The sequence below is a fragment of the Plectropomus leopardus genome, chromosome 7 (assembly GCF_008729295.1).
Source record: "Plectropomus leopardus isolate mb chromosome 7, YSFRI_Pleo_2.0, whole genome shotgun sequence".
Taxonomy (NCBI): domain Eukaryota; kingdom Metazoa; phylum Chordata; class Actinopteri; order Perciformes; family Serranidae; genus Plectropomus; species Plectropomus leopardus.
The window spans coordinates 21069370-21093091 of NC_056469.1; the positions used below are offsets into that span (position 1 = coordinate 21069370).

At 39.5% G+C, this 23722-nt stretch overlaps 1 protein-coding gene across 3 annotated transcripts; it reads left to right on the forward strand.

The window, feature by feature from the left end:
• Window positions 1–5569: 5569 nt before the first annotated feature.
• thrap3a (thyroid hormone receptor associated protein 3a) lies at window positions 5570–23518 on the forward strand. Of its 3 annotated transcripts, none has more exons than XM_042489733.1 (11): window positions 5570–5770; window positions 12533–12677; window positions 15506–16405; window positions 16699–17382; window positions 17646–17815; window positions 19006–19117; window positions 19434–19518; window positions 20833–21014; window positions 21136–21316; window positions 21743–21889; window positions 22024–23518. In XM_042489733.1, exons 2-11 carry the CDS (start codon window positions 12556–12558, stop codon window positions 22261–22263), a joined length of 2823 nt encoding a protein of 940 aa, XP_042345667.1. In that variant the 5' UTR covers window positions 5570–5770; window positions 12533–12555; the 3' UTR covers window positions 22264–23518. The 3 variants fall into 3 exon arrangements, with proteins under 3 accessions (XP_042345667.1, XP_042345669.1, XP_042345670.1); XM_042489735.1 differs by lacking the exon at window positions 5570–5770 and adding an exon at window positions 12252–12436; XM_042489736.1 differs by lacking the exons at window positions 5570–5770; window positions 12533–12677 and adding an exon at window positions 14267–14353.
• Window positions 23519–23722: the final 204 nt, after the last annotated feature.

Below are 23722 nucleotides of genomic sequence, written 5' to 3' on the forward strand. Positions count from 1 at the left end.
ACACATACAATAGTATAACTGAAGAGTTACTTTTGAAAATATACTTTAAAAAAAAGCCCTGTGAAATACAATAATTAATATGCAAAATATTTTCTCCATTATTGTTCAATGGGATATGAATATTGGAAGGGTTATAAAGTATTAATAAAACTAACTCCATGACAGCTAAACATCCTGAGAACCAAGTCACCTCTCATTTGCAGTCTTTATAAAAGAGGCAGTAACTTGTAGCTCAAAATCCTCCGCAGTCCATCACCCCTGGGGGGGTTTAAGGTGCAGCAATTAGAAGTAATGTTGAAGCTTGGTGTGTCCAGGCATGACAGCAAGTAGATGGACAGCACCAACAGGTGGGAAGGATATAAAGTAGAGGGAGTATGAACCCTTTTATCCCGGCACAGAGGGAGAAAGTAGTGTCAGAGGGATTTCCCAAAATAACCTGCCTGGTGTCTGGACAGAGGCGATATGATGCAGAGCCGGCAGGCAAGAGAGATGGATGGGGAAGGGGCCAAAGGGCAAACTGTAGGTGCCAAAGCAGAGACAATCCCAGGACTGACTTTTAGCAAAGACAGTGTGAAGATTACAAACTGGCAGGCAATAGGTTTCGTAGTTTTGGAAAAATGTTGTATTCAGCTTAAGGCAATGTTATTGCATTGAAGAAATAAGTGGACTGGGAAAAGGTTGTGACATTTTATAATAGAGGAAATACCCTAATCCAATTTAAAAATGGCTGACATAATAATCACTAAAACTGGACCAACTGTAGAACACAAGACAGTACGTTGTGGGAGTAATTATAGGAGTCAAGGGATTATTAGTCAGAGAATTCTGAAAAACTTCCTCACAAAGACACTGCATTAAAAAAAAAAAGAATCTGTGAGCATTACATTATTAAAAACATCTGTTTTCTCTGCTTGCTTCTGATAAATTAAGCAGCAGTCATGCTAGCAGTTAGATGAGGCTGTACTGGGACACAGGGGATTCTAGCAAAATGCTAATGTGACCATGTTTTTCTATGCTTATAATGATAATGCTAAGATGCTGATTTTTGAGCAAGTATAATGTTTACTGTGTTTTTCCATCTTATTTGAGCTTGTTAGCATGCTAGCATTTGCTTATTAGCAGGAAATATGATGTCAGGCTGAGGATGATGGAAATGTCACTATTTTTGCAGGTATTTGCTTGTAGGGCTGTACACCGACTGTCAGTCGTATTGGATTTGGCTGTTTAATATGCATATTTGTTTCATATAGAGTTTGAACGCGGTTCAGCGAAATGCTCAGGGTGATAGCGACGTTCATATATGGTAGCCTAAGCAAGCCAAGTGAGCTCTCTGTGCTAATGTCTGCTAGCTGCCTCAACAACACATTGTATATGTGCAACAACATTTGTTGCTGACCCGAGATATCAGACAAAAACCTGAAACTGTATCGTGTTAAGTTGCTATGAGCTGTAAATTCTCTATTTGTAAGCAGAAGGCAGGAGATAACATGTCGAAGCATAACCGGGCAAAGCTTCATTTCCTCTGGACAGCTGCCCCCATCTCACTTAGTTTCACCCTGAGTCTGGGTCTGCAACTTCCTGTACCTGAGAGCACCATGAAAGTGAGGAGTGCTCACTCTCCAGTTAAATTTGGGGAGCAAAACATTCGCTGGAAAAAACATTCGCTGGATGTTACGAATTAACAAAAATACAAACACGCTACTTCCTGTCTAATCTCCCTTGCATCTTCTAACCACATTGATACTTGTGAACTCCACTTTGCCTGCATTATGACTTGAGCAATCTACTGTGTCAGTGCCCCAGTATAGATATTTTGAATTATTCAAATGAGCATTTCAGAGACACATTACAGGATCTATCAGCGGTATGTGCACACCTAGCTATTTATGGGTGAATGTATTTACATTGCAAATAAACACTGGTGTACTTTGGCATGACATATGAAGCCTGGGCAGACAGGGAGATGTCTGATGAAAAGATATATTTCCTCGACGTGTGTAGCTTAACAGTTTGCAGCATTTGAATAAAAGGTTTGAGCTACTGGATTGGTTTGCCAATTTACAGGAACTAACAAAAGAATAAACAATGTGTTTCATATACTGTATCCTCATTCACTTCTCCAACCAAAACATAGAGGAAGTGTGAAGGGGAAAAAAAGAATACATTTGTCATTAGAAAAGTGCTCTCTGGACACTTTAGATAAATGCACCACCCCAATACAGACCAGCAGTTGTACAGATAATTGTAATATAACATACAACACATAAATCTCAAATTAAGCTCCTGTAAATCCATCACAGACGTCCTTCTTATTGCAGCTTTTAAGAATATTATCACCCTGTAAATGCTGTCTGGTCTCCATTAAGATTTATGGCAATTATTAAGAGATCAAAGGTCCTAATCCAAGAGGATGTCTTAAGTCAAGAAATCCTAAAGTATGTTGTTTTTGCAGACAGTAAGTTGGCTATGTCGAGGTAGAAATGATAGATGGTGGCAATACTCCTTAAATGATATCCATGTTAGGTTAAATGTATGCATATAAAAACACATCATACTTTTATTTCTGTTATCAGGATGACTAGCAACTGTTTTGTTCCCACAAGGAGTGAGAAAGAAGGGTGACTCTGTGGTAGACACTTTTGTTGGCTACTATGTAATGCAGACACAGTTTTTGTTTTTGTTTTTTTTTACATAGCACATTCCAGGGAAGAAAATAAAGTGTACATAGCAGCCGCATGAACTCAATCCCATCAGCTCTTATAAATGTAAAACATATTAATATTGAAAACAAGCCAAGAAAACTAAAAGGTAAGACATCCTAGAATAAGGCCCTGTGGGACTCCAATTTCACAACAATAAACAGACTCACAAAACACTGCTAACATGTTAGTAAAATGAGTGAAATATAATTAAAGAGAAACTTTACAGAATAACACTGATTATTTTTTTTATAGCCTACAGGGTAAATTATCCTCACACATAGTCCCCAAACAGTCATCCAAAATTCCTTGCTCTATAGAGCAGGCTTTGATGAGAAAATGAAAGAGCAGCAAAACCTCAGTAACCTTGTCAGCATTTCAAACCAATACAACTCTGTCTGTAAATCTGAACACTTTCATGCCAATTTTCCCAAAAATTTAATCTTGGCAGGATGCGAAAGCTTCTGATACAGATCACCAGCCACTAAAATCCTCCGCTGAAATCCATACCAGTGAAATTTTGTTGGTGGGATAGAAGCTTTGGTGCCACCAGTATGAAATAATTTAAGAAACTCCTAATATTAAAAATGATAAGCATAAAGGTTTGAGAACTGATGCCAACGAATCATATGAATCAGTATGTTAGATGTTTGAGTCATAAAACCCTCAGTGGCCAACAAAGGAAACTCTACCAAAAGCAGTTTATCCAGCAGATAAGGGATCTAATCCTCAGATCAGCCTATAGAAGAGAGAAATGTAGATACAGCTGCAAACAGCAATTTCAAATTTAAACCACTCCTGGTATTCACATCCAAGTAGATGAAAAAAAGAACTCATTGAATTACAAACACTTCTATTAAACACGACACAGATGATCTGTAACTCATGAGTACTCCCAGCATTGAATGGATCTAGTGTTTCCACTGGATTAGTCATGAATACAACTGCAATTTATTAGACGTTTGGTTTTCATTGCCAGTCAGTTTTGATGAAACTGGTAGGCATATTCAAAATAGGATTGCTCTAAAATGAACAGATTTCATAACAAACAATTAAATGCCAATATCTGCTAATACTAAATTTAATGTATTCATTTTATTTTTTAGTTTTAAACCAGCTTTGAAGGTGTTGAACTGGACTGCGTCATATTGAGTTGTTTTGTAATATATTGTGCCTCCCTCATGCTGCTGCTATGGGCAACCATGCTGAGAGCAAAGCGGCGCAGCAACACGAATCCTGCCAGTGCAAACCCCAGCTCCAGCAGACCAAACAGCCCCTACTCCTTGCCAGGTCAGATAACAGTTTAAGACCTGGCTCTGTGGCTGGCCAACAGGTTGCTTTGAAACCTTGCGCTGGGAGATGTGCGCTGCCCGAATTCAAGCCACTACAGCCGCTGACCCAAAGTCAGTCTCCCAAGATGTTGCCTGCTCTCCTTTGGGGTTGCTAATGGTAGGTTACTAATTATTTTCTTATTTTGGTCTGACAAACAGAGGGGAAGCAGGGCAAAAAGGAGATGTGCGAATGCACAGTGTGTAATTCTAGAATAAAATAAGATTAAATGAATCAATATTGGAAACGCTGGGTTACTGTATGAAGCATGTACATATACCCGTGGTCGTGGTGGGAGGGTCTTGGGACAACCGCTGCCGAAAGAGGGTGTATTTTCAAATTCCGTCTTTTGAGTTCTGCTTACTCCAGCTTTAACTATGACCCAATGAAACACAGGTATATAATACTGTTTCCACATTTGCACCAATGTCATGATTATGAGCTTTGTAAAGGCAAACGTAATGACAGGGCTGCTGTATTGGATTGCATTTAATGGTACGAGGTACCTAATCCATGGCCAGATGAGTATACATATTACTCATAAAAACTGGACTTTAGTGCAGTAAATGTGCTGTCCACTTATAGGTGACCAGCCAAGGTGAGTAAGGAAAAGATATTCTATTAATAACAAACACCTTGGAGTACAATATTTCAACAATAACAGTAGAATAAATGTCACTTCATTTGTTCAGCTCCACACTCTGTATAAATGGACATAACTTTACTCGGATGTTTAGATATTTTTTACTGTCATATGACTCCAATCAAATGCACAAACGTTTTTGATAGTATGTCTAAAAACAAATCAGTGTTTCATATCATATAAAGTGGATTGCTGTAATTTATTTATGTATTTATTTTGATAAACAGAGATGTTATATGTAAAATTTATTGTTTTCACCCAGGATTTTTTCAAAAAATATCCATCCATTGGAATGGACAACAGATACTGTTTAAATGTGAAAAAAACTGTTATATATTCTGACTCATGAAGACAAAGGCTACAGCCCAAAATATAAGAAATGTGTTTAAAAGCATCACTTTACTCACTGATATGAGCTCACGAAAAATGAATGGCTTATGTTTTATGTTGAAAAACCATCTGTCAGGACTACTTACTGTCATTTTAACTACAGTACTAGGGGATTTCTACATTCATTGGAAAGGACAGAAAAAAACACATAATAAGTATACTTATTTTAAAGAATATTTACTAATGATTTATGAGTGCTTTTAGATTAGAAATCCATCATTGCAATATTTTGTGTGTTAGGAACATAATTGGATTCTGAACGGGTTAACACCAGCCTTACACTGACACAGTGGCAATGCCCATGAGCTGTTCCCTTTATGAACACGGTTACTACAGTGACTTTTCATCAGGGATAATAAGGCTCCTATGACAGAATGATGTCACTGAAAGGCAGCGGAGCCTATAGTGTCTCTCAAACGGTTTACTGAACTCCGCTCCCGTTCACTGCGATGCACCCACACTTCTGGCAGACGGCGGTGAAGGCGGAAGGAAATCTGAACCTCTGAGCTGCACGCAACAGTCACACCCCCTTTCTCTGAACACCGCAGACTCCAGCCGACACACACGCATATGCACACACACATTTGACATAAACTGGGCACTACAGTGCAGGCACACAGAAGACAAGGAAGAAATTGTCTTAAACTTTGCATTATTGAACCGCGCTGCCTGGATGTGACGCGACGACACTGAACCACAACGCCGACCGGTGAGTAGTTTATTATTTGCAGTTATTTGGCAAACATTTGGTCAAGAGCAGAAATGAATGTATAGATAATAATGTAGTCAAAATGACAGCAGCATTGAAAACGAGGCGTACAGTCGTTGTACAGCATAAGGATCACTCATGCCAAAAAAAGTCTGTTTGACACATTTGTCGCAAAATCCTGCTTCTAAATGCCATTTCTGGGCACAAATATCGACTGGAAGAGTGTCAACATTTGTTCAGTAAGCTGTTTTACTCTCAGAGGGGGGCACAGTTGTCAAGCTCTCCTGTTAATTGATGTAAAGTTCGCCTTCTTGATAGATTTTTTATTTTCCGTCACACTTAATTGATGCGTCATTGTGCGTTATGATGCACATGACGAAACTCCAAGAGGATGCACTGCCTCTCCCATCCAGGACATGACCCCAACGGCTTTGATATGCTCTCATTGAAGTAAGTGATGTCATCTGAGTGTGTAAAGTGAAAATATCTGTGAAGTAAGGGTGAAATAATTTGCAAGTAGCTCAGCAGTCTTAGTCAACAGTTATATCTTGAACATTAATAGTGATTTTAAAAGTGCAGCTTTGGACCACCAGAGGACTCAAAGGCCAGCTCAGTTGTTTAACTTTACCAGTTGTTTTTAGTGGTTCGCCCCAATGACTGAATGACTGTTGTGATTGCAGGTTTCACCCAGCCGTCCCTCCGCCTACTGTAAACAGCTACAATTTAAACCAAGCCCAACAAGTCATACTGTATATAGCATCGGGAATTGTCTCTTTGACTCAAGATTCCTGTAAATGCTTATCTAAAATTGGTTTTGTGGTCCAACGTGGAACTATTTCTGGCATCCAGTGATGCGAAAAAAAAAGGTTAAAAACATTGTCATGCAATTTCCTGTTGAGCTGCCGGATCCTGGTTGTGGTTGATCAGCTTAAACAAACACTAGCTGCACAAAAGTACACACAGCGAAAAGGTGTGCCCATATTTAGGAATGCTGGCACATACTGAAGTAGCATTACAGGAGTTTTGTCTTCACTTTTGTTTGCCATCGTCTTTGTTGATGATATGCTAACCATCTTAATCAACTTGCTTTGTGTGTGTGGCTTGGAGGTGCTGCCAACACTGACTTTCCTTTAGAAAAGACATGACTGTATTCTGGTTGTACAACATTCCACCCATAAGCACTACCCGTGTCTAAAGCTGGAAAGTTTAAGGGTGCAGGAAGACACAAACAATAACGATACACATTTTGGACATATACCACTTTATGTCATCATCGACTGTCGCTGCTCCCAGCTGACTGAAATAGAGTGGACCTTTAGCTGATGAGTTCCCTCTTGTATGCAGCAGAGTTCCACAAACGCGGTGATGACAGACAGCTGAGAAGCATGTCAGTGTGAAGATGCCTCAGTGACACTTCTGTCTGCCATTTTCCAGGCAAATGTGGCCTCATTACACATCATAAAACTCTACAGTTTTATTACCTGTTGACTACTGTTGTTAGAACTTTTCACATAAATTAAAAGGCTGTCTGAGTCACTGTCTTCGTTTAAGTCTCTCCCACAAACATTCTTCTATCAAAAAGCATAATCTGGTTTTATCTGAGCTGCCTTTTCACTTTCTTATTTTCATTTTAATTCTCAACTGTTGTCTTGATTTTAGTTTTGGCATTCTTGTATTCTATTTATCAACATTTTATTTATTACAATAATAAAACACAATAATTCATTTTTTTAATATAATATTAATAAACAATATTGCAAATACAAATTAAAACTTTGGTAGCCCACTAGAACGGAAATTAAGTATTTCTTCAGCTCAGCAGAAACATTTTGCTGCAATAAAAATGACTGAAATGATAAACTTCATATTTAAAACTTTGAATATTGACATATTTTTTTCTGTGGGGACATACCTTACAGTTTGAAAAAAACTCATAAATCGCAATATATGTTATCGCAATACTTAGCATATCGCAAAATGTTAAAAATCGCAATACACTGTAATAATATTCAGGGTTGAAAATTAGCACCAGCAAATGCTGCTGAAATATGAAAGAGGTTGCTAAATTTGCTTTACTCACCAGCCACAAAAACAATGGTAATATATTGAGAGGCACAGTGGCGGGTGGACAAAAAAATAATTTCCAACCCTGAATATTGTATTTTGACTTAAGAATCGTAGTGATATTGTGTCGTGGGGCCTTTGTTGATTCACACTCCTAAGAAACATGGCAGTGCAATATAGTGGACTCTGTGGACAAGGACCCGCTCCCTATGTAGATATAAAGATATCACTCTAAGGTAACAAAACCATGACAATCCTTATTTCCAGCTGATTATACTTTAAATAAAACACGCAGATTATATTTCATTTCTGACATATATGCCCCACAATCCTATACACTGGACCTTCACAATGATTAAACCCAGCACAAATCCCTCTATGGGCCTGCTTGGGATAATGTGATACTGAACTATCTTACTCATCAGAAAGTTATCTGCAACTGGGATCATGTTATCATGAAACTTGTGTCCAATGCCAGGCTAAATGTTGTTCTCATCTGTCACTGTAGGCGATTAGCAAAGAATAATGTTGCAGGAAACCTGTGCATGAGGTCATCTATTTGTCTCTCAAGCAGTTACAGTGGCTCCCCGAAGACAAACAAAAGTCAGCTAATACTCATTCAAACATAACTGAATGAATACGCCTCTCAGAAGTTTTCTTCTTTTTTTTTCATTTAATAACAAAGGAGGAAGCTGAGAGGTTTATCTTGTGTTGGGCACCTCTGCCAGTGGCTTTGCTATCTTTTAACTGCCTCAGCATGTGAAGTGTCTTGAGGGAACACTATGATCGACTGCAGCATTTCAATAACCAAAGATTGTGCCAATGACAGTTGCTGTGGCTTTTCTGAAATAGCGAACAGGGTGTCTCAGGGGCACATATAGATAGCAAATGTGATTCCAGCTGCCCCTATGGCATTCAAGTCTTAATGATAGGGCCGTTGATTGAGTGGAGTGTTTCACCTCATACGCTTTGAGCTATGTATCGTGTTGCTGGACCATTGTTGATCAGAGCTACTTTTGCCGTTACATGAAATAAACAGCTGATGAGGATTACACAGCTGTCGCTCCCTACCAAGGGGGGGTACTTAATCATGTGCGTGTGTGTGCAAGTTCTTGAACTTCTTTCCATGTGAGGACCATTGTCAGTTTCATTCTGTTTTAGTATTTAAAACGTATCTTTTCAGCACAGCAACCTGCTTTTCTGGTTCCACATCTTGTTCCTTTAAATAATGTGTGGTTCCTGGTTAAATAATGTGACTATAATGTGAGACTGTCCATTATCAAACAAATCAAAGAATTTCAAGATGACTTTTTTTGTGAGGGAGGTTTTTCTGTGGTTGATTTTATGATGATTCCATTCATCTCAAAATCTTACACCTGCTGATACAATCATTAGATAATCAATAACAAGGAGACACAGTGATAAAACTAACCTAAAAAGACTGAGGCTCAACGTTAAACCAAGAAAGATGTTTTTTTTTTTTTATTTTAGTGCTGCCAGTTGTGACTGCATTATCAAGTGCCGGATTTGAAACAAGTTGACAGGTGTAATAGTATTAATAGTCATTTCAGTGGTTAAAAAGCACATGCAAGAGAGTGGCTGTTTGGAAGTGGTAAGTTCAGAGTTAGGATGTGGTAATAAGGTGAGAAACCATATCTCAAAGACTGTCATGTCATTGGTAAATTATCTTCCTCCACACAAAGGTGACAGAGCAGACATTAGGCAGTGGTTCTTTAAATGTGTGTGTGTGTGTGTGTGTGGGTGTCTGTGTGTGTGTGCGTGTGTGTGTGTGTGTGGGGGGGGGGGGGGGGGGGGGGGGAGATATGGTGTGAGATTCAGTTGAATGAATATGATTTATGTATGAAAAATACACAACCAAGAGTTTGCTGATGCTATCATGCTGTATCCCATCAAAATCAGCATGGATCCTTTTGATAGTTGCTTCCTCAATTATTGTTAATGATTGATACAAAAAAATGTGGGGTGGGTGAACATGTACTATCTGGGCATGACAGAAAAGGTTTGAGGAATCGTTGCAAGTCCTCACAAGTATGGTAAGACGTGTGTGTGTGTGTGTGTGTGTGTGTGTGTGTCAGTAACTGTGTTTGTCTGTGCAAATCTAGTAGTGAGTGATTAAAGACTGAGCTTAGGCCAGCCTTTTAGAGAAGCTGAAATCTCAGTGATTAGGCTGCCGACTACACAGTGTGGAGCCGGACAGCTGCAGCTGGTTATCAATTGAACGTTCAGAGAATAGCTATCAAAACAGATCCCACTGTTCAATTTAACCAGCCAGGTTTTGTAGTCAAAACAAAAGGCAAAGACAGCGTTTTGTGGGCACTTTCCTACGTGGTTACTGTACATACAGTCCTCTAATGTAATACTACTTTGACTAGGGAACCTTAACTTTGTATAGCTGCTTTGTACACAGTTTCTGCTGAAACTCTGAGGTTTTAAGGATACTATTTTCAGCCATTTAAAGATATGTAAAACAGATTTATTGGTTTTAATCATGTCATTACAGCTTTTACAACAAATGTAGAAAACCCATTACAATTAAAGTTTTCCACCTTCAGGGCCAACATCCTGGAGCAAAATTAAGACATTTGTTGGAATTTATTTAAGTTACTGTTTAGCTGTGCTGGAAAGAGGCACATGCCATTCTTGAAATGTGCAGAGTAAGCTAAATTGACAGTCTGTTGAGGCTGGACCTTCAGGAAATTATTCCCTCAAAGCCAAAACCAACAAGCTGCCAGGAGTGAGGAGAGTGGGAAGTTCATGGAGCATGAGGAGGAGGGAGGCGGTGGGAAGATGGATCCATTTCAAACCAATCCAAAATAGTAGCTAGGATGCACACTGGGACCACCATGTGATAGCGTGCACTGGTTTTTAAATCCCTCTCATGTGTAGTCGGCAATTTCCTCCTTGCAAAGTCTCTGAAGATGACTCTCATAATGAAAGATCAATTATTTGATCCCTGGCATTTACTGTGCTCTGAGGATCATATGTCATAGATAATGCCTCGTGGACTTTGGAGAGAACTAGATGCTCCTACTACACAGAGGAGTCAAGAAGAAACTATGAAGTGAAAAGGATACTGATATCTGAGTTGACTGAGCATTCAGTCCAAAGTGAGCATCTTTCTGGTGACAGATCGTTAACCACATGCAAATGTGACATGGTGAAGTAACTACAGAGGAAATGTACTATTTTCCTTACCTTAAGCATTGAACTTTGGAATAGTCAGTTGTTAGTTTAACAGTATTTCATAAATGTCAAGGCATATTAAAACAAAAAACAAAGAAAAGATAAGGCCAGTCTCATGTTTTCTGTAAAGACTAAATTTGTGATGTGTCAATACACTTAGCAGCATTTGCTGAGCAGAGGGCCGTTCTATCCGAGAAGCATGATGTGGTCCTTCATTGCTTCTTCAAAATGATCAGCTCAGTCATTTGTGCATACAACATTCTGTAATCTTAACATCATTGGTGGAGTGCTCAGATTTTAGCAGAAACATATTCTATGAGTCAAACTGGACACCTCTGTGCTTCTATTTAGGCTATTATTTTGAGTGTGTGACTGCGCTTCCACTGAGAAGTATGGCAAAATGCAGTGCAGTAGGAGCACTCCCATGGTGCACTTATAACAGTCAAAAGTAAACTTAATAGACTTCTCATCCAGTGGGTGTTTATGAATGTTACATTGATGTTTCCGCCATTGTTGTTTTTTTAGATATTATATTTGTGGAGAGATGCCTGACATGCTGCAAATATTTGAAAGCATGTTGATCATACAAAAAAGAAATACAGAAGACACCAAGTGAGCAAATAGATCAAGCATATATTTTGGACAGTGACAATTATTCATCAAAGTGAGCGATAATGCCTGTCCCGGTTGAAATTCCCCAAGCAGAGGAAGAAAAGCGACTGTCATTTCAAAGCTGTGTGTTTGATTTGTGGAAACATTTATGGAAACATTTTACCACACTATGCAAGTAAGTGCACTGCATAGGCACACAGTGTACTTCATGTAAGTGTATAAATGAGGGTATCTGACTTGAGACACAGCAATAGTGTATACTTAAGATAGTATGTTGACGGGGGTGAGGCTTGGAGAAGACTTGCTGGCTTTCCCTTTTTCACCTTTTTTTGAAAACTGTCTTTTCTTGTGAAGCAGTGACAAGAGAACAAATATTTTTGCAACCAGTTTTTATTGATTCTTGGCAATATACTGTATTTCTACTGATGATATATCTCACTGATAAGCATATCCTGTATTTGTATTTCATAGTGGGCTCACCAGTCAGATGACTGACGTAAGACTGCCCTCTATGCAAATGATCAGTGACTAAATAAAACTGGTTCTGTTTGGTTGCCCTACTCTATTGCCTTCTTCCTTTTTCACAGCTGTTCTGTTTCTTCAGTCAGCTTTTGTGTTAAGGCTTCTTTTGAAGTGACTCTCGCATGACGCATCTCTGTTGGATATTGTATTTCATGGATTTTTGACTCTAGACTTTCTTAAACTGTATTTTTATTCAGTAATTGTTCATTCTATTGTTCACCGATATGATTAATATCCATTCTATGCATCCAGTGTCTTGAAAAGGTGGTTGAATAACTAATTATTTTTTTAATGTGTATTGTTTGCTGTATTAGCTTTCCAAAATCCTAAGCTGGCTGCATGACGCTTTTTTTTTGACAGTTTGAGGTGGGCTGGCTGCAGTGATGTCCAGATCCACAAAATCAGCTTCAAGGTCTCGGAGCCGCTCAAGGTCTCGGTCAAGATCCCGCTCAACATCTCGCTCCAGAAGTCGCTCCAGATCTCGGTCAAGGAAGCGTCACTACCGGTAGAGTTCTACTTTATAAATAATCCTACTTTCTAAACAATCTATTGGCTGTATTATGTCACTGTGGTCTACAGATCAATTGCATTTTGCTAGATTGTTGAAGATGTCTACATGTGTTGCCAGGCCAGACTTATCGAAACAAGATTTAATAGCTGATTACTGAAGGTATTACACAATAGATATAAATGAAGAATGTCTAAGTTGCTTTAACCCTGTATGAAAGACTGTGACCCAAGAGAAGTGGTTGTCATGATGAAGGGAAAACAAGCAGCAGGTGCAGCAGGCAAAGTGCTGTCTCGATTTACACATCAGCATTGATCATCCTCTGATCAATGCTGATGCTAATCTCCTTTTCCACTCAAACGCTATTTAGTAACTCTTTTCTTAAAGGGATACTCATACAATGTGCCAAGATTTGATGTATAGAAAATATATATTCAAGTAGTTGTGACAGTGGGAATGTCAGGAAGTAGCTCTGTGTTCTGTTATAATAAGCATTTTAGCTACATATTTGTTGATTTTCATCAGAAAGACCTTGTCTTGTCTTGGACTTTATGACTTTGGTTCTCATGAATGCACAAAGCTGGTGCAGTATTAATGGATTTGGGTCAGACTCAAGCTCTGGAGACAGCTTGTGTATCAAGAGGAAATTGTTGTTTGAGAAAGGGCTCAGCTGCTGGTTTGTGAATTTACTTAAGTTAGGGTCAATGTTATTGCAGTTTGCTTTACGTACAAAAATTTCCATGTTAGTCCACCTCAGCAGTATATGAAAATATTTTATCAAGCGTTCAATATAGACAGCAGCGAGTTTTGCTGGTTGATTTGCTTACATTAAAAAATGGCCTGGTTGTGGGGTTATCTGCTGGCTATGATGTGAAGAAAAAGCAAGGCGTCACTCCAATGCCTTTGCTGTTTCTGGCAGGACGACTGTGGCATGGCAATAAAAATGGCAGGGCGGCTCATTTCCTGGCAGTGTTGCAGCACGAATTAAAATTGGCATAAAAAAGGGACGTGGAAGGAATCTAATGGTGTGCTCTTTCTGAGTCCACCTTGCAATAAGTGCAAATAAGCTTGTGGTCACACTAGAACGATGCACGCCTGAATGCACACATTTGCATATGTTGTTAATAAACTCAGATTCAAATAAAAACACTCAAAAAAGCAACAGACTATGTATTTTCCTATATCAAGACAGATTCAACATGTTGACAAGTCTGATGACTAAGAATGGACAAACTGCTCCATCTTGGAGCTTTTTTCTTCACCTTAGTGGTTAAATGGACATATAGACTATGTCACAGCAAAAACACTCACTCTGGACTTTCCTCAGTGACTCATTGCATTTTTAATAAGAGAAATGATTGTGTATCTTGCTGAAATATTTCGTTAAGACCAGATTGAGTGATATCAGCAGTATTTTCTCAAAACAGTCAGAAAAAGTATCAAAAAGTATCAAAGTATCTTAACTGGTTAAACAGCCAGAGTAGCTGGCAAACATAGAGTCAAAGGATTGAAGTAGAAGTTTTTTTTCCCTCATAATGATCCATGTGACTCCCTGCTCCACCAGAGTTGGCCAGAGGAGATGTAGTATCTGTAGCTCGCGCTGTGAGTGTGCAGTGCTGCTCAGTGCGCTGCTTTCTTTTCCCACTCTGTATTCCAATGCAAAAACACACTAGGTGAGTCTTGAGCTTTTTCAGCCTTTCTATATGGCTTTAGCATGTCATTGCATGTAGTGTGGAACTGCTTTGCTCTGTCAATTAAGATCATTGTTCTGCAATGTATTGTAGGTTTCTATTTGAGGGATATACTTCCATATTTCATTGTGTCTTTATATAATAAGATTTTAACAGGAAAACCGGCGGAGCAGCTACTTTTTAATTACAGGCAGTTTTAGTAAAGCTGCTGTTGAGAAAATAGTAACAGAACATTACAGACACAATGTAGAACTGTGTGATGTCTGACAGTCGATTTGCTACATTCAGAAAGTTGTCCATGGAAACTTGTGGATGTTGTGTTGACATGTGGTCAGGATTAAAAGGAGCATGTTGGGCTGATTAGAACAGTGTTCTGAAGAAGAGAACATATTGTGTCGTGGTTATGATCTTAGGACTGTGTTAAGTTTGAGATGACGATGCAGGGCTTTTTATGAGAAGTGCAGCAGAGCCCCCATGTGGCTTTGTTCAACCCTGCAGCCTGGCCCAACAGTATCTCACTGTGGGAATCTCCTTTTCTCAAAGCAGTGCTCCTCGTGTGGCCTCTTTTACACTTACATATGTTTTGCCAATTCCAAATGATTTATTGATACCGGATGCAACCGCACGTCTTTATATATCATGTGGTGTATGGATGTGTGTATTTTCCATATGTTAGGCCTGACTTGGAGTCTGTTAAAGAAAACTAAACAGACTGATTTAGGTGGCATTCTGAGACGTATTTTGTTTGTCAGCTTACATTTTGCTTTGAGAGATCCTGTTTCCTGAGAAACTGTTTGTGTTCATGTAGTGCTGGTATCATGATTCGCTATAAAGACATAGTAACCTTTAGTAAACTACAGCGTTCTTTATCCTTTATTCCAATAGGAGCCAACATCAAAAACATTTTGAATACTGACCAGGTTTTACTACATTTGTGTAATTTCGATGGGCCATGATCTCATGTGTGTCTATTCGTCCATAAAATGTTACATTTTGAGAGACTGCATCAGAGAAATGTGATTTACAGTTTTAGGTAGCTCAGAAACCACTCAAAACTACATTTCTGTAATGTATATCGATGATTTGTTTGGAAATGAGGCAAAGTGCTTTTTTCCCACTTATTTTCATTAACAGCTCTAGGTCTCGGTCATGGTCACGATCTCGTTCTCCACCTCATAACCGGGAGAAGAAATATCCAAGAGGATACCAGCAGAACAACCGTGAGTTCCGGGGCTACCACCGTGGCTTCCGGAGGCCGTACAACTTCAGGGGCCGTGGGCGGGGCTACTTCCCACGTGGACGCTTCCAGCGTGGTGGTGGTGGTGGTGGTGGGGGAGGTGGCTATAACAATAACAACAACTTTCGCCCCAACTGGAAGAATTACAAGCAGTACCCTCAGAAACAGCAACAACAGCGGCAAAACCATTCACGAGGACGCTCTCACAACCTCCAGCAACGCTCAGGAAGCCCCCCTTGTGGTAACTCTCACCGCTCTGACCGATCTTCCTCGCCATTATCCAGACAATCGCAGCATTCTTCCTCTTCTTCACACTCTTCCTCTCCCAAATGCACACCAGCCTTGTTGCTGACTAATCAAAACTCCAAAGATGTAAAAGAGGACCTCTTGGCCTCCAAGGAGGTCCAAAAGGGTGGAGGAGGAGGAGATGAAGAGGCAGTGGAGCTTGTCGGTGAGTTGGCAGGAGAAACCAAAGAAGCCACAGGCAGTGGGAAAACTGAGGGGACCTGGCAGGGCCTGACAGACTGCAGCAGCAGTCCAAAGAGAGCGAGTCCTCTGGCAAGCTCTGCTGTTACTGTTGGTCAGAGCAGCCAAACTAATAACAAGTCTAGTCCCTCCCCTAAAATCACAAATGACAACAGCAATAGTGCCCCCTCATGGAAGACGGTGTGTAGTTCAACGATGACAAAAAAGCCCTCACATGAAGGACTAAATCCAATGCTTTCCAGCTTTGACTTCTTCTCCAGTGAGGAATACCTGGATGGAGATAAAACAGCAATCTCCATTGCCTTCAGACAGTAAGACTGATTTTATTCTTCTTTGGAAGCTATAACAGATAAAATGTTAGAAATTATTGCTTGAATGTAATTTTATCCTAGAATCCTCTTGGCTTTGCCATCTATGGGTAGTTAAGTGTGGTTGCCATAACAAACTAAAATAATATTATTTAGGGGAATTCGAAATATTTGCCTTGACAACATATGACATCTGTCATATGTTGTCAGCTTATCAGTTGGCTTTATTTTTGCAGTTGTCTCAAAAGTCGCATGCCCAGTTAGATGTGGCTCTTTATCTCTTTGTCATTGTTTAGGTTTTTGGAGGAGCAGCAAAATAAAAAAGCTAAAGCTTTTGAAAATGGCAGAAGCACAGAAGCAAATGATGTGGATATGGAACAAGGGAAAGTGAATGGCAAACCATCCACGAATTTCTCTGACTCTGTGTCAAGAAAGCACAAAGAGGACATTGATGGTGAGGTGTCCCTGAGCAGCTTTTTGAAAGCTTCTCCTTTTCTGTCTGCTGACGGGGAGGAAGAGGAGGAGATGATTACCAAGCCTCATTCAAAATCACTTCACAAAGACTGGCACAATGGGGACGAGTCCTCTAAGTCAAAGATCAGGGTCACCCAGTCAGCCCGGGGATTGTTTGATGAATGCTTTAGCAAATGGCAGAATGTGGCCTATTCACAGGTAGCTGACAGTGACCTTGACACCATGACAGAGGACATGCATCTTAGTCGAAAGCAGGATAAAGCAGCGGCCATGGTTGCTGCCTTTGCCAAGAGTGAGTCAGCAGGAAAACTTGAGGAACTGTCCCCAAACATGAGTGGCAAAGCCAGGAAGATGGCAAAATCTCCTTCCACCGCATCTCCTACACTGCCACCAAGGAGGAATTCTGACAGAGAGCTCAGGGGAGAGGACTCGCCTTTCATGTCCTCAAGAAAACAAGAAACAAAATTAAATGTCAGAATGGATTTTCTTGGAGATAGCCTGATCAGGTGAGCATCATAAAATGATTTCTGGTCGCAAACTGGGTCTCTCCTCAGTGAGCAAGTAGCCGTACCTGTACATCCAGCTGGAGACTTTGCAATAATAAATAATAGGATGCCGATATATACTGATTTACTAAGAAAATGATTTGCAAAAGTTTCCTTGTTTAAATGTTGTTTTGTGCAATTTGGAGTATGATTTGTGTTTTTAGTCTTTTTTTATACAATAAAACAAGACTAATTTTTTTCCTTTTTTTTTGGGTCATTTTCAGCTCTGATATTTTAGCTGAAGAGCGACAGTTGTCTCAGGATCTTGTTCAGGCCTCAAAAAAGGATCAGGAGTTTCGCTCTATCTTTCAGCATGTTAAGGCTGCACAGTTACAGAGGAGTCCCTCTGAGCTGTTTGCTCAACACATTGTCACCATCGTTCACCACATTAAAGGTGAGTCTTCACATTATTAACAGCAAAGAGTGAAATAATTTAATAATAGCTTGTGACTGTGACATGACTATTTTGACGTGCGAAATTCAGATGGAGGGCAGGAAATGATAAATTCATACACTGCATAAATTTGAAATAGAGGAATTTGACTACATAAAAGGGATGGATGAACCTGCAGGCAGCAGGTATCATTGCGAAATTGAAATGACTCTTGAATATGATACAAAATGAATAAAAGTGACTTTTCCAACAACTGATTTGCCTGGTGTGGTCATGATCACCTTTACAAAGTACCTCATCCAACAGTAATTCTAAAGGCACTAATGTTACTCAGCGTGCCAATGAAAGTGTACAAGAGCCTAGTGGACTATTACTCTTTTGTGTGACGGCTGAAATGACTACCTTCCTGTTTTTGACCGGGTGAGTAAATGTACTTGAGAATAAGTCTTTTTTATATTTAAAATCTGGACATGGATGCACCACTGTCAGGCTGACGTTACCAACTAATGTAATAATCAGGTCAACCGTTTTCAGAGGTATGATGAAACACAATTAAAAATCTGTATTGTGGCTAAAAACACAGAGAAGCTATCACAGCACACTGTAATTTCATCAAACTCAAGGCATCTTTAAAATTAACATTAGTCGACTTCACTAACCCAGACTGAAGATGGAGGTTTTAGATCCACATCTACTGCTGTTTCTCAGTTGTTGTTTTTTTAAATTTCGTTTTTACTTCTCCATTTTAAGTCCCACTATTCTTGGGACTGAAAGTGTCCCTTGTTTTTCCAAGTTTGGTTGATTCAGACTACTATAAACAGCCCAAATTAAAGGCACTTGTGCCGTATTGGTTGGCTTTGCCTACAGTTGCCTGCCCTCCCTGTTTTGTTTATTTGTTTTCAATCGCACTACATGTTGCATCGGCCAGTAAACATAGTCATCACTAAGTTTTATAAATCAGTGACATGCAACTCTATCGCAATTGTAGTTTCTCTGCAAACGCAGCATTATATTTTTAAGTGGACTGTAAAACAAGGCCTTCAAGCAATAATGTTTTACTTACTGTATAAAAATATAGGAGTATGGCACATGGGAATATTAATTTCAATGCACCATCAGAGTTGACAAAAAAAAAAGACACCACAAACCCTAACAACCTGAACAGATGTTTTTCCTGTCTCCCTGCACAGCTCAGCACTTTCCATCCTGTGGAATGACTCTAAACGAGCGATTCACCATGTACCAAAGATGCGCTGCAGAGAAGGAAATGATGAAGCCAAGAAAAAGCCCAGAGATACACAGGTAGAGTCGCCTATTGAGTGACCCTCTCACCTTCAGTGTGCTGTGGCTTCACCTCCTCTTTTAACAGCTTTCAGGTATTTTTCTCCCCTTTCCTACCTGAAAATCAACAGACTATCTTGGCTTATTTGTTCTCGTGCTCGGTGGAGGTCAGTTTTATTTTCCCACCAATTTTTCTTTTCTTTTTGTCTGTTTTGTGTCGTCCCTGCAGTTCAATGTAGCTTGCAGTTTTTTTTTTCCGATTTGGCACCTGCAGAATGGTTGTTCCTGTACTCTGTTCATTTCATCATCCTGTTTTAACTGTGCTTCTTTCTCACAGGCGAATTGATGTTTCACCAAGAGCTTTTAAGAAACACTCTCAACTTTTTGAGGCGATGAAAAGCTCAGAGGATGGCACTTACAAGGTGACTGAACATTTTGCAGTATGAAGTATGTTGGAAAAACAAACAACAGCAGACGAGTGAGCAAGCCAGATGCCTTTAGACTGCACTCTCTGGTAGCCCGTGGCTTTCCATGAAGGGAGATGCACAGTCTAAGAAATGCAAATGCAAAATAAGGCACTTTGACTTTGTTGTTTGTTATATATCGCCTCCATACATGGTGAATTGCTTAGACTCTGGGCATAAGCCTCACCAAGGCTAATGAATCATATAACTCAGAAATGGAAGCCACTGTGCCAAAGCTGTTCAAGGGACTCTAAGCAAATGTCTTCGTAAGTATTCTTTAAGAAATAAGGAACGAGAATAAACAACAGCAAGCACTTTATGCATCTGTGCTTATATAAATGCTTGACTTTCTGAGTAAAACCTCACAACAGTTCACTGATGCGCATGGACACATATGGTCAAGACTTTATAAAAATGAGGCGCAAATACTACCACAATACATTAAACTGCGAAAACCTAAATTAGCATGAACAATCCTATCTTCTTTTTCTTCACCATTATTAAAGAACCATACTAGTCGTTTTGCCAGTTCCTCAACAACTACAAAGTATGAATACATTATCAGGTACCAGAAACTATTTCCCAAAGCATACCCTAAAGTTTTTAGACAACATGATAATCAACTTACAGTGACTTGAATCTTGTTTGAAATAGGAAATACATCACTGTGCACTAACAGGGATGTTGCGAAAATACTTTAAAAACCTAAATGGACCTGATAAAAACGTCTCTTTGGCTCTGTTGTTCAAAATGTCATGGAAGTCATGTGACATACGGTATGTCGCCAAGCAAGTGTGATGCTTAATACACTGGTGCTGTTCTTTGTAGACTTTCCCACACTGGTAAAAAGGTTTTCAAAAGGCAGCCCTCTGATGACTGAAAATGCAGTAACACAAAATACAGCTGACTAAATATTGACGGTGATGGATTGCCTATCTGAAACATATTTTGAAGTCTTGTCAAGTTGATTTTCTTACCAAGATAGCTGCTTTGAAGTATTCTACAAACTATGCTTTGGAGAATGGTTCAGACTTAAAGGTAATCTTGAAACATGCAAAACTACTGGTTTGGCCCTTTAAGTGCACTGGAAAATTCACTCCAGAATGGCTTGGTTTTATTCACGCCAGCTGGCTGTTACTCGGGTTTCCCCCCTTTACCCATGGACCGCGCTGTTTAGTTTAAAAACCAGCTTGGCTGAGAGCAGACTGATAGCATCTACATGCTAATCCAAAGTCTGTCCACGACGTTGTGTTCTTTTTCTGATTTGCTCAGGATGGCGGAGAAAAAATGAAGGGTGACCCAATGGACCTTCGTTTGGATATTGAGCGCCGTAAAAAATATTCCACCCATGACAGAGATTATGCCCAGGATCAGGGGAGAGATATGGGAGACTCCCCAGATTCTAATAGGGAGAGAACTGAGGAAAAGTTCACCAAATGCCGTGAGAAATCAAAGTATGTGCAACTGCACTGTACTTGCTTCAAAATGTCTTCAAATATGCTTAATACTGTTGTTCACCCTGTACCATTAAGAGTTCACCACGAAGGATTCTCTTCGTCCTGTTTTTCCTTTTAGGAAAAATAGGAGGAAGCGCTCTCGCTCAAGTTCGTCCTCGTCTTCCTCATCCTCTAAGTCCCAAAAAGAAGATTTGCCTCATGGCAAGTCTGATTCCAAAGATAAAGGCTTTAACAGGGCCCGACTGGGTCAAAGAGAGTCACCAGGACCAGCTGAAAGAGGAAGACCACGTGGAGGATTTGTAAGTTAACGCATGATGTTGGGTTGACAAAGAGGCATAATTTGACAATAGTTGTGTCAAGGTACACTGTCCGATTGAATTTCAGTTTGCTGTGTATCAATGATTTTGTTACATTTTAGGGCCCGAACACAGAAGTGCCTTATACTGCGCAGAACCTTTTTTTGTGTCAGAATTGTTATTATGCTACACAATTGCACTTTTGAGGGGTTTAAGATGGCACACTGATCAGAACTGTAGAAATTATCAATGTTCTGCAGTGAGTGGGCTCGCCCCATAGCTAGTGGGCTTCATAGGGCCCTAAAACAGAAATGCACTCTCGCACTGTCCGGCATCCTGCCAGTACTCCCCAACGTGCACATGCTGCAAGGGCCTGTTTGTTGCTGTTTACAGCTTTAAATATTTCCATGTCTGTTTGTCCAATTACAGCAAGTCCGAATTCGTGGAAGGGGCTGGAACAGAGGCAATTATCAGGGAAACTGTTCACAAAGTAACAACATGGCAAACATGGCAGTACATCCAAAAAATGAAGACTGGGACCCAGAGTACACTCCCAAAAGCAGAAAATACTACTTGGTAGGGAAGATGTTTTTCCAATTAATGTCTTCATTCACCATTTGATTAACCACATGGTGCCATTTAGTCTACTGTACCCTATGTATGTACTTTTACAACTGTGTCTTTACATACTTCCATTCTTTTTCTTTCAGCATGATGACAGAGAACGGGAAGCAGAGCACAAATGGGTGGAAAACCGAGGACGAGGACGGGGAAGCTTCTCACGTGGAAGAGCGAGATTCATGATCCGCAAAGCCACTGGGGGCCCCAACACCAATAGCCCCAAATGGGCCCATGACAAGTTCCAGATCAACGGGGAACAAGGTGACTCCGGGGAAGAGGAGACAGAACAGGACCACAAAGAAGGAGAAATGGACGGGATGAATACTTGAGCAGTGAAGTCGTGAAATCTTAATTTTCTTTTGTGTTGTTAAGGGATTTGACTCAGATCCACCACAGTGGATTCATAAATGCAGATTAAAATGTTTTAAGACTCTTTTATGCTTTAACTTCATCTTAGGATACTCACTTTGACTTGGCACAACAATTTTCCACATTAGGATAAAACTCATAACTAGTGGAAGCACTGTTAAAGGGTGAATTGCTGTTTCTCATAAAAATGTCATACTTTTTTGCTTTATGTGGATAAGGTGAATTTTAACGTACAATATAACGTACAATTACATCATAGATCAAATCAGCTTGTGCCTTATAGTTGTGCAAATGAAGATATATGTTGTCTATAGGTTACAAAATAATCTGGGGTTTTTTTTGTTGTTTTTTTTCTTCAAAGCAGGTTTGTTTTGAGCTGTTTCTTGCCTGGATTAAAATGACAGCAATAAGTACACTGTAGCTCATGTTGACATAAAAAAAAATCACTGTTTTAGCCATAACAACACTCTAGAAGTGACCCTGATCTGATATGGGACCAAACTGTATGGGGTCACAGGTTATGCTCTTTAGTCTTTAATTATACAGATTCCAACAGATCTACAATACTAGCTAACGACATAGGTGACTGTTATTTTAAGGATAACTACCTGTACATTTAATATGTTACTCACTAAACATTTTTCTGTCAAACATTTCTATATATTACAGTAGCTCTTTGCTTGGTGTTGGATAGCACTAATCAACATGTAATATTGATAGTGATTATACCTTTTTTCTCCAGAGACATTCATTATAGTTTTTGTACTTGTCTAGGCAGGATTTCGACTTTGTCTGTAAAGGAATTGCTATAGATTTTTGTTGTGTTTTTCATTTGCTGTTTGCAAACTTTTCTCTAGCCAATAATGATTTAATTAATTGTGTAAATTGTGTTCAACTGTGTCAACATTTTGATAAAAGAGGCTCAAACTTAGCAGTTGTTCAGTCTGTTGTGAATAAAAATAAGAATAAAAATATTATTTCAGTGATTAGGCTCACATCTGTTCATCTAACTGCCCATAAAATTGCATTTTACAAATTTTGTGCCTTGCTGTGGATCCACTGGTCTTATTTTTACAATGCAGGCCTACATGTTGAGATTCACATGCAGTTGTTTAAAGGTTACCTGCTTGGGAAATATAGCGTTTTTTACATAGGTGTTGTTACTGTTTTTTGTTAGAGACTGTAAATTAATTAAAGAGACACTGATTACTTTAATGGTCGCCTTGATGTTTTCTTTATTGCAATTTCTAGAAAGGCATAAGAACAATTTAAGTTTTTTCTCATGGGAGGCATGAACTTGATGCATTTTAATTTTCTGTTTTCATTTCAGCCTTTCTACACTCATGTCACAGTGAAGGGTACCCTGTCTGCACCCAGGGTCAGGGCTGCGTTGTTTGGCTTTGTACATGCATGAATGCA

What these genes read in the sequence shown, in the direction of transcription:
- thrap3a (XM_042489733.1), top strand. Translation starts at nt 12,556, where the DNA reads ATGTCCAGATCCACAAAATCAGCTTCAAGGTCTCGGAGCCGCTCAAGG. An exon ending in ATCTCCATTGCCTTCAGACA is followed by an intron (nt 16,406 to 16,698) that starts GTAAGACTGATT and finishes GTCATTGTTTAG; the next exon opens with GTTTTTGGAGGAGCAGCAAA. An exon ending in AAATGCCGTGAGAAATCAAA is followed by an intron (nt 21,015 to 21,135) that starts GTATGTGCAACT and finishes TTTTCCTTTTAG; the next exon opens with GAAAAATAGGAGGAAGCGCT.